At 48.3% G+C, this 11,189-nt stretch overlaps 1 protein-coding gene across 1 annotated transcript in view; it reads right to left on the reverse strand.

Moving 5' to 3' along the window:
* The window catches only part of CORO1A (coronin 1A), a 14,059-nt gene extending 12,665 nt beyond the window's left edge, over positions 1–1,394 (reverse strand). Inside the window, exons 1-2 of the mRNA XM_073648737.1 lie at positions 1,247–1,394; positions 635–840 (exon numbers count right to left, since the gene is read on the reverse strand). Coding sequence (XP_073504838.1) covers positions 635–832 — 198 coding nt within the window. The 5' untranslated portion in view covers positions 833–840; positions 1,247–1,394. The remainder of the gene's footprint in view (positions 1–634; positions 841–1,246) is intronic.
* Between the last annotated feature and the right edge of the window lie 9,795 nt (positions 1,395–11,189).

Genomic DNA, 11,189 nt, shown 5'->3' on the forward strand with positions numbered 1-11,189 from the left:
GCGGGTGTCACCGCACTTCCCCTATCACTGCGAGCGCGCAACCGGGGGGTGAACACCCACAAATCATGGGAGTACCCCCTTTATTGAGGGTCCACAGCCCTGTTATGTGTCTGCCCGTTCCGCCTCAGCACCAGATAAAGGGTCGCGCTGGCAGGAACCACGTTTAATTTCCACGCATGTTTTCGTGCAAATGGATAAAGGGGTTAAATGCTCATCCACAGATTTTATGACTGTCATAAGATGTTCTACCCCCTGAGGAAATCACACCCCCCCCATCGGTCACACAGCGGGCATGTCACGGGGACACACAGAGGCCATTGTGCGCTGCGATCACCCCGTGTGATCCGCGTATCTGCCGCCGCTCCTGTCTGCGCCATCCTCGGCACCGGCCTCAGGTACCATGAATGCACGGGAACATGGCGGCCATCAGAGAGGGGGGCGATTGGGCCGCAGAGATCTCTGTACATGTATGTCTCTGGCGCGGTCCTGCAGCCTTTTCACCTGCATCAGCTCTCTCCACTTCCTGTGACAAAACCACCACATCCTGACCACAGCCAACGCTTTCAGCTCTTGCAGACACTTCTGTAAAATGAATGCGCCCTGCTACCCCGACCGTACGTCTGACATAACCCACCTTGGACAGCGGCAGCACCATGAAGGCTCCTCCGCCGCTGGCCTCCACCACGATGGCCAAGAACTTGGGGTTGACGGTGCAGAAGTTGCTGTCCCATGTGTTCTGCGATACGCGGATGTCGTCGTAGCACTGGTCGGTCTTCACCGGCTGCCCGAAGACGTGGCGGAATTTACTGGTGCGGACCACCTTCCTGCTCATGATGAGGCCTGAAGAGAGGATACACGATGGACAGTGATGGTGCCAGGAGGAGGCTGCGTAAAGGACGTCGTGGTCATAAATGGCAACATCTTATTTTACCATTATCCCCTAATCGCAATGATCTGGAGATTGCAGACTGTGCAGCCTAATGGCGGCATAACGTCCTGCAATCATGGGGGTCTGGCAAAAAAAAGCAGATATGTGACAAAGCCCCATAAGTATGTGCCCACCTTCCTGGAGAGGATGATATGCCTCCAGCAGGTAATGCCAGGGGGCATTTTCCAAGATGACCCAGAAGCTCATGACTTCCCCCCCCATATAGGTCATGTCGAGGGGGATCTGTGCCCAGCGGTAACCCGACAGCTTAAAAAATGCCCCGAGTGGCAGGTACGATGCCAGCCGCCTGCCTCTTACCTGGTGTGCGGAGCGGGGTCCAGTGGAGGGTGATGCTCGGCGTCAGCTGCTGGCGGTCTGCATCAAACTTCTGCTTTTTAGGAGAATATTCTGTAAGACGGAGGAGGAGGAGGAGGAGTGCAGGAAGCCGGGTGGGTGTCTTGTCTTCCTCCTCAGCAGGGGAGGGGTTAACTGCGATTCGAAATCAGGTCCTCGGGCTCAAAGCAGATAAAGGGTTAAATATCGTATAAAAAAAAGAGGGAGCGAAGGGTTAATAGAGCCCCCACATTAATGAGGAGAGGTGCAGAATGGAGGGGTCCCCCAGATGTGGACCCTTGTACTCAGTCAAGATTGGAAGGTGAATCCTAAATCTATGACACTGTGTAGATTGTCAGCTCTGTGGTCAAGGGAGGCTCCGAATGTGCCGCTTCGGCTGGTGGGCGCCTCATGGGTCCTAGGGCGGCACTATAGGGGGTCGCACATGAGGGGACCATATCTTGCTTTGGGCGGTCGAGGAGGGAAAGGTCCACTGCATTTCTACATTCACTTTGTTTTATTCTGCTATAGAAGTTGATGTAACGTCAATCAAAGAGGTTCTGCAGCAGCTGGGGCGTATCTGGAATTATGTGCCCTCTATATAGTCATAGTGGTCACCACTGGCTACCTGTGGGCTCACTGCACACCGGCGGGGTGCGGACCTGCACCCGGGGGTTATTACGTTACGGGTGGTCCCGGCTGCGCTCATTATGGCGGACGTGGTATTATTATTTTACGTCTCGTCGTCCTTCCGGGGGCTCTGATGTAACCCGCTCATTGCCTCACCCGGATTGTGTCACCCAGATACCACATCCTGCAGTGGGCACGGAGTCATCACCTGATTGCCCCATGCTCAACTCTTGGGGGCAGTACAACTCCTGAAGGCTGTGAGGACATGCTGGGAGTTGTAGTCCCACCATGACTGGAGCAGACACGTGACTACTGAACATCGCACATCTCTAGTGGCATTTATATAGGATATCATCCACTGCCCTCTGCCTGTATGATGTCGCCATCTAGTGGGTGAGTGGCTGTGTAACTGGCTCCTATTTACTGTGACAGTTGCACAGCGCCCTCTGCTGGCTGTCACTATGCACAGCATAACTAACAAACTAAAGTTGCACTCTGTGACGCTATAGTAAAACATGGAATCCATGAAATTGGAATTACATTATTGATATAAAAAATAAGTTAAAACTGAAGATACTTAGCTCATAATTTGGCCAATTCATGTGTGTCCAGCGGCCAACGACAAGGCGACCTCCTCTGCTGGGAACCTATATGATACCTCTCCTGGGCTGATCACCTTCAATTACATGGGAAGGTAGGAGCTAGCTGGGATCAAAGCCGCCATGAGCTGATTAGTGGAGTGCTCGGCCAGAGACATCTGGATAATATCAAAGACTGACCGTCACTTCCAAACTGAAAGACAAGTGTGAACACGGGCAAGCTTTGTTAGTTACCACGTGCAGCATGTCCTGTGGATTCCAGCTCCGGTGTTAATTCGTCACAGTATGAGATCTAGAAAAAGCTCCAAATATGAGGACGATTTATATTAATTAACTTTATTACAATTGTTTATATTTTACATAAAATGCCACAAATCTCCCAACACGATCACAGCGACTCCAACCGCGGCATCAGCGCGGTGCGATCAGAGAGCGCCGCAGAGACGGTGAACGATGGCTGCAAACCACACGTGATACTGACTGCTGAGCCGTGTATCTAATCCCATCCTGTGTGATACTGTCTGCTGAGCCGTGTATCTAATCCTGTACAGTGTGATACTGTCTGCTGAGCCGTGTATCTAATCCTATCCTGAGTGATACTGTCTGCTGAGCTGTGTATCTAATCCTGTCCTGTGTGATACTGTCTGCTGAGCCATGTATCTAATCCTATCCTGAGTGATACTGTCTGCTGAGCCGTGTATCTAATCCTATCCTGTGTGATACCATCTGCTGAGCCATGTATCTAATCCCATCCTGTGTGATACTGTCTGCTGAGCCGTGTATCTAATCCTGTACAGTGTGATACTGTCTGCTGAGCCGTGTATCTACTCCTATCCTGTGTGATACTGTCTGCTGAGCCCTGTATCTAATCCTATCCTGTGTGATACTGTCTGCTGAGCCGTGTATCTAATCCTATCCTGTGTGATACTGTCTGCTGAGCCCTGTATCTAATCCCATCCTGTGTGATACTGTCTGCTGAGCCGTGTATCTAATCCTATCCTGTGTGATACTGTCTGCTGAGCCCTGTATCTAATCCTCTCCTGTGTGATACTGTCTGCTGAGCCGTGTATCTAATCCTCTCCTGTGTGATACTGTCTGCCGAGCCGTGTATCTGATCCTATCCTGTGATACTGTCTCTGAGCTGTGTATCTAATCCCATCCTGTGTGATACTGTCTGCTGAGCCGTGTATCTAATCCTATCCTGTGTGATACTGTCTGCTGAGCCGTGTATCTAATCCTATCCTGTGTGATACTGTCTGCTGAGCCGTGTATCTAATCCTCTCCTGTGTGATACTGTCTGCTGAGCCGTGTATCTAATCCTATCCTGTGTGATACTGTCTGCTGAGCCGTGTATCTAATCCTATCCTGTGTGATACTGTCTGCTGAGCCGTGTATCTAATCCTCTCCTGTGTGATACCGTCTGCTGAGCCGTGTATCTAATCCTCTCCTGTGTGATACTGTCTGCTGAGCCATGTATCTAATCCTCTCCTGTGTGATACTGTCTGCTGAGCCGTGTATCTAATCCTCTCCTGTGTGATACTGTCTGCTGAGCCGTGTATCTAATCCTATCCTGTGTGATATAGTCTGCTGAGCCGTGTATCTAATCCTCTCCTGTGTGATACTGTCTCTGAGCTGTGTATCTAATCCCATCCTGTGTGATACTGTCTGCTGAGCCGTGTATCTAATCCTGTACAGTGTGATACTGTCTGCTGAGCCGTGTATCTAATCCTATCCTGTGTGATACTGTCTGCTGAGCCCTGTATCTAATCCCATCCTGTGTGATACTGTCTGCTGAGCCGTGTATCTAATCCTATCCTGTGTGATACTGTCTGCTGAGCCGTGTATCTAATCCTCTCCTGTGTGATACTGTCTGCTGAGCTGTGTATCTAATCCTCTCCTGTGTGATACTGTCTGCTGAGCCGTGTATCTAATCCTATCCTGTGTGATATAGTCTGCTGAGCCGTGTATCTAATCCTCTCCTGTGTGATACTGTCTGCTGAGCCATGTATCTAATCCTCTCCTGTGTGATACTGTCTGCCGAGCCGTGTATCTGATCCTATCCTGTGTGATACTGTCTCTGAGCTGTGTATCTAATCCCTTCCTGTGTGATACTGTCTGCTGAGCCGTGTATCTAATCCTGTACAGTGTGATACTGTCTGCTGAGCAGTGTATCTAATCCTATCCTGTGTGATACTGTCTGCTGAGCCCTGTATCTAATCCTATCCTGTGTGATACTGTCTGCTGAGCCGTGTATCTAATCCTATCCTGTGTGATACTGTCTGCTGAGCCCTGTATCTAATCCCATCCTGTGTGATACTGTCTGAGCCGTGTATCTAATCCTATCCTGTGTGATACTGTCTGCTGAGCCCTGTATCTAATCCCATCCTGTGTGATACTGTCTGCTGAGCCGTGTATCTAATCCTCTCCTGTGTGATACTGTCTGCTGAGCCGTGTATCTAATCCCATCCTGTGTGATACTCTCTGCTGAGCCGTGTATCTAATCCTATACTGTGTGATACTGTCTGCTGAGCTGTGTATCTAATCCTATACTGTGTGATACTGTCTGCTGAGCCATGTATCTAATCCTGTCCTATGTGATACTGTCTGCTGAGCCGTGTATCTAATCTGATCTGGTGTGATACTGTCTGCTGAGCCGTGTATCTAATCCTGTCCTGTGTGATACTGTCTGCTGAGCCCTGTATCTAATCCTATCCTGTGTGATACTGTCTGCTGAGCCGTGTATCTAATCCTATCCTGTGTGATACTGTCTGCTGAGCCCTGTATCTAATCCTCTCCAGTGTGATACTGTCTGCTGAGCTGTGTATCTAATCCTCTCCTGTGTGATACTGTCTGCTGAGCTGTGTATCTAATCCTATCCTGTGTGATATAGTCTGCTGAGCCGTGTATCTAATCCTCTCCTGTGTGATACTGTCTGCCGAGCCGTGTATCTGATCCTATCCTGTGTGATACTGTCTCTGAGCTGTGTGTCTAATCCCATCCTGTGTGATACTGTCTGCTGAGCCGTGTATCTAATCCTGTACAGTGTGATACTGTCTGCTGAGCCGTGTATCTAATCCTATCCTGTGTGATACTGTCTGCTGAGCCGTGTATCTAATCCTATCCTGTGTGATACTGTCTGCTGAGCCGTGTATCTAATCCTATCCTGTGTGGTACTGTCTGCTGAGCCGTGTATCTAATCCTCTCCTTTGTGATACTGTCTGCTGAGCCGTGTATCTAATCCTATCCTGTGTGGTACTGTCTGCTGAGCCGTGTATCTAATCCTCTCCTTTGTGATACTGTCTGCTGAGCCGTGTATCTAATCCTCTCCTTTGTGATACTGTCTGCTGAGCCGTGTATCTAATCCTATCCTGTGTGGTACTGTCTGCTGAGCCGTGTATCTAATCCTCTCCTGTGTGATACTGTCTGCTGAGCCCTGTATCTAATCCTCTCCTGTGTGATACTGTCTGCTGAGCCGTGTATCTAATCCTCTCCTGTGTGATACTGTCTGCTGAGCCGTGTATATAATCCTATACTGTGTGATACTGTCTGCTGAGCTGTGTATCTAATCCTATACTGTGTAATACTGTCTGCTGAGCCATGTATCTAATCCTATACTGTGTGATACTGTCCGCTGAGCCATGTATCTAATCCTGTCCTGTCTGATACTGTCTGCTGAGCCGTGTATATAATCCTCTCCTGTGTGATACTGTCTGCTGAGCCGTGTATCTAATCCTCTCCTGTGTGATACTGTCTGCTGAGCCATGTATCTAATCCTATCCTGTGTGATACTGTCTGCTGAGCCATGTATCTAATCCTATCCTGTGTGATACTGTCTGCTGAGCCGTGTATCTAATCCTATCCTGTCTGCTGAGCCGTGTATCTAATATGATCTGGTGTGATACTGTCTGCTGAGCCGTGTATCTGATCCTATCCTGTGTGATACCGTCTGCTGAGCCGTGTATCTAATCCTATCCTGTGTGATACTGTCTGCTGAGCCGTGTATCTAATCCTATCCTGTCTGCTGAGCCGTGTATCTAATATGATCTGGTGTGATACTGTCTGCTGAGCCGTGTATCTGATCCTATCCTGTGTGATACCGTCTGCTGAGCCGTGTATCTAATCCTATCCTGTGTGATACTGTCTGCTGAGCCGTGTATCTAATCCTCTCCTGTGTGATACTGTCTGCTGAGCTGTGTATCTAATCCTATCCTGTGTGATACTGTCTGCTGAGCCGTGTATCTCATCCTCTCCTGTGTGATACTGTCTGCTGAGCCGTGTATTTAATCCCATTCTGTGTGATACTGTCTGCTGAGCCATGTATCTAATCCTCTCCTGTGTGATACTGTCTGCTGAGCCGTGTATCTAATCCTGTACTGTGTGATACTGTCTGCTGAGTCATGTATCTAATCCTCTCCTGTGTGATACTGTCTGCTGAGCCATGTATCTAATCCCATTCTGTGTGATACTGTCTGCTGAGCCATGTATCTAATCCTCTCCTGTGTGATACTGTCTGCTGAGCCGTGTATCTAATCCCATTCTGTGTGATACTGTCTGCTGAGCCATGTATCTAATCCTCTCCTGTGTGATACTGTCTGCTGAGCCGTGTATCTAATCCTGTACTGTGTGATACTGTCTGCTGAGTCATGTATCTAATCCTCTCCTGTGTGATACTGTCTGCTGAGCCGTGTATCTAATCCTCTCCTGTGTGATACCGTCTGCTGAGCCGTGTATCTAATCCTCTCCTGTGTGATACTGTCTGCTGAGCCATGTATCTAATCCTCTCCTGTGTGATACTGTCTGCTGAGCCGTGTATCTAATCCTCTCCTGTGTGATACTGTCTGCTGAGCCATGTATCTAATCCTCTCCTGTGTGATACTGTCTGCCGAGCCGTGTATCTGATCCTATCCTGTGTGATACTGTCTCTGAGCTGTGTATCTAATCCCTTCCTGTGTGATACTGTCTGCTGAGCCGTGTATCTAATCCTGTACAGTGTGATACTGTCTGCTGAGCAGTGTATCTAATCCTATCCTGTGTGATACTGTCTGCTGAGCCCTGTATCTAATCCTATCCTGTGTGATACCGTCTGCTGAGCCGTGTATCTAATCCTCTCCTGTGTGATACTGTCTGCTGAGCCATGTATCTAATCCTCTCCTGTGTGATACTGTCTGCTGAGCCGTGTATCTAATCCTCTCCTGTGTGATACTGTCTGCTGAGCCGTGTATCTAATCCTCTCCTGTGTGATACTGTCTGCTGAGCCGTGTATCTGATCCTATCCTGTGTGATACTGTCTCTGAGCTGTGTATCTAATCCCATCCTGTGTGATACTGTCTGCTGAGCCGTGTATCTAATCCTGTACAGTGTGATACTGTCTGCTGAGCCGTGTATCTAATCCTATCCTGTGTGATACTGTCTGCTGAGCCCTGTATCTAATCCTATCCTGTGTGATACTGTCTGCTGAGCCGTGTATCTAATCCTATCCTGTGTGATACTGTCTGCTGAGCCGTGTATCTAATCCTCTCCTGTGTGATACTGTCTGCTGAGCTGTGTATCTAATCCTCTCCTGTGTGATACTGTCTGCTGAGCCGTGTATCTAATCCTATCCTGTGTGATATAGTCTGCTGAGCCGTGTATCTAATCCTCTCCTGTGTGATACTGTCTGCTGAGCCGTGTATCTAATCCTCTCCTGTGTGATACTGTCTGCTGAGCCGTGTATCTAATCCTATACTGTGTGATACTGCCTGCTGAGCCGTGTATCTAATCCTGTACAGTGTGATACTGTCTGCTGAGCCATGTATCTAATCCTCTCCTGTGTGATACTGTCTGCCGAGCCGTGTATCTGATCCTATCCTGTGTGATACTGTCTCTGAGCTGTGTATCTAATCCCTTCCTGTGTGATACTGTCTGCTGAGCCGTGTATCTAATCCTGTACAGTGTGATACTGTCTGCTGAGCCCTGTATCTAATCCTATCCTGTGTGATACTGTCTCCTGAGCCGTGTATCTAATCCTATCCTGTGTGATACTGTCTGCTGAGCCCTGTATCTAATCCCATCCTGTGTGATACTGTCTGCTGAGCCGTGTATCTAATCCTATCCTGTGTGATACTGTCTGCTGAGCCCAGTATCTAATCCCATCCTGTGTGATACTGTCTGCTGAGCCGTGTATCTAATCCTCTCCTGTGTGATACTGTCTGCTGAGCCGTGTATCTAATCCCATCCTGTGTGATACTCTCTGCTGAGCCGTGTATCTAATCCTATACTGTGTGATACTGTCTGCTGAGCTGTGTATCTAATCCTATACTGTGTGATACTGTCTGCTGAGCCATGTATCTAATCCTGTCCTGTGTGATACTGTCTGCTGAGCCGTGTATCTAATCCTCTCCTGTGTGATACTGTCTGCTGAGCTGTGTATCTAATCATATACTGTGTGATACTGTCTGCTGAGCCATGTATCTAATCCTGTCCTGTGTGATACTGTCTGCTGAGCCGTGTATCTAATCCTCTCCTGTGTGATACTGTCTGCTGAGCCGTGTATCTAATCCTATCCTGTGTGATACTGTCTGCTGAGCCGTGTATCTAATCCTATCCTGTCTGCTGAGCCGTGTCTCTAATCTGATCTGGTGTGATACTGTCTGCTGAGCCGTGTATCTAATCCTGTCCTGTGTGATACTGTCTGCTGAGCCCTGTATCTAATCCTATCCTGTGTGATACGGTCTGCTGAGCCGTGTATCTAATCCTATCCTGTGTGATACTGTCTGCCGAGCCGTTTATCTGATCCTATCCTGTGTGATACTGTCTCTGAGCTGTGTATCTAATCCCATCCTGTGTGATACTGTCTGCTGAGCGGTGTATCTAATCCTGTACAGTGTGATACTGTCTGCTGAGCCGTGTATCTAATCCTATCCTGTGTGATACTGTCTGCTGAGCCGTGTATCTAATCCTATCCTGTGTGATACTGTCTGCTGAGCCGTGTATCTAATCCTCTCCTGTGTGATACTGTCTGCTGAGCTGTGTATCTAATCCTCTCCTGTGTGATACTGTCTGCTGAGCCGTGTATCTAATCCTCTCCTGTGTGATACTGTCTGCTGAGCTGTGTATCTAATCCTCTCCTTTGTGATACTGTCTGCTGAGCCGTGTATCTAATCCTATCCTGTGTGGTACTGTCTGCTGAGCCGTGTATCTAATCCTCTCCTTTGTGATACTGTCTGCTGAGCCGTGTATCTAATCCTCTCCTTTGTGATACTGTCTGCTGAGCCGTGTATCTAATCCTATCCTGTGTGGTACTGTCTGCTGAGCCGTGTATCTAATCCTCTCCTTTGTGATACTGTCTGCTGAGCCGTGTATCTAATCCTATCCTGTGTGGTACTGTCTGCTGAGCCGTGTATCTAATCCTCTCCTTTGTGATACTGTCTGCTGAGCCGTGTATCTAATCCTCTCCTTTGTGATACTGTCTGCTGAGCCGTGTATCTAATCCTATCCTGTGTGGTACTGTCTGCTGAGCCCTGTATCTAATCCTCTCCTGTGTGATACTGTCTGCTGAGCCGTGTATCTAATCCCATCCTGTGTGATACTCTCTGCTGAGCCGTGTATCTAATCCTATACTGTGTGATACTGTCTGCTGAGCTGTGTATCTAATCCTATACTGTGTGATACTGTCTGCTGAGCCATGTATCTAATCCTGTCCTGTGTGATACTGTCTCCTGAGCCGTGTATCTAATCCTATACTGTGTGATACTGTCTGCTGAGCTGTGTATCTAATCCTATACTGTGTGATACTGTCTGCTGAGCCATGTATCTAATCCTGTCCTGTGTGATACTGTCTGCTGAGCCGTGTATATAATCCTCTCCTGTGTGATACTGTCTGCTGAGCCGTGTATCTAATCCTCTCCTGTGTGATACTGTCTGCTGAGCCGTGTATCTAATCCTATCCTGTGTGATACTGTCTGCTGAGCCGTGTATCTAATCCTATCCTGTCTGCTGAGCCGTGTATCTAATATGATCTGGTGTGATACTGTCTGCTGAGCCATGTATCTAATCCTCTCCTGTGTGATACTGTCTGCTGAGCCGTGTATCTAATCCTCTCCTGTGTGATACTGTCTGCTGAGCCGTGTATCTAATCCTCTCCTGTGTGATACTGTCTGCTGAGCCGTGTATCTGATCCTATCCTGTGTGATACTGTCTCTGAGCTGTGTATCTAATCCCATCCTGTGTGATACTGTCTGCTGAGCCGTGTATCTAATCCTGTACAGTGTGATACTGTCTGCTGAGCCGTGTATCTAATCCTATCCTGTGTGATACTGTCTGCTGAGCCCTGTATCTAATCCTATCCTGTGTGATACTGTCTGCTGAGCCCTGTATCTAATCCTATCCTGTGTGATACTGTCTGCTGAGCCGTGTATCTAATCCTCTCCTGTGTGATACTGTCTGCTGAGCTGTGTATCTAATCCTCTCCTGTGTGATACTGTCTGCTGAGCCGTGTATCTAATCCTATCCTGTGTGATATAGTCTGCTGAGCCGTGTATCTAATCCTCTCCTGTGTGATACTGTCTGCTGAGCCGTGTATCTAATCCTCTCCTGTGTGATACTGTCTGCTGAGCCGTGTATCTAATCCTATACTGTGTGATACTGCCTGCTGAGCCGTGTATCTAATCCTGTACAGTGTGATACTGTCTGCTGAGCCATGTATCTAATCCTCTCCTGTG

Source organism: Phyllobates terribilis, unplaced genomic scaffold (assembly GCF_046119375.1).
Source record: "Phyllobates terribilis strain yellow unplaced genomic scaffold, ASM4611937v1 Scaffold_9__5_contigs__length_417890890, whole genome shotgun sequence".
Taxonomy (NCBI): domain Eukaryota; kingdom Metazoa; phylum Chordata; class Amphibia; order Anura; family Dendrobatidae; genus Phyllobates; species Phyllobates terribilis.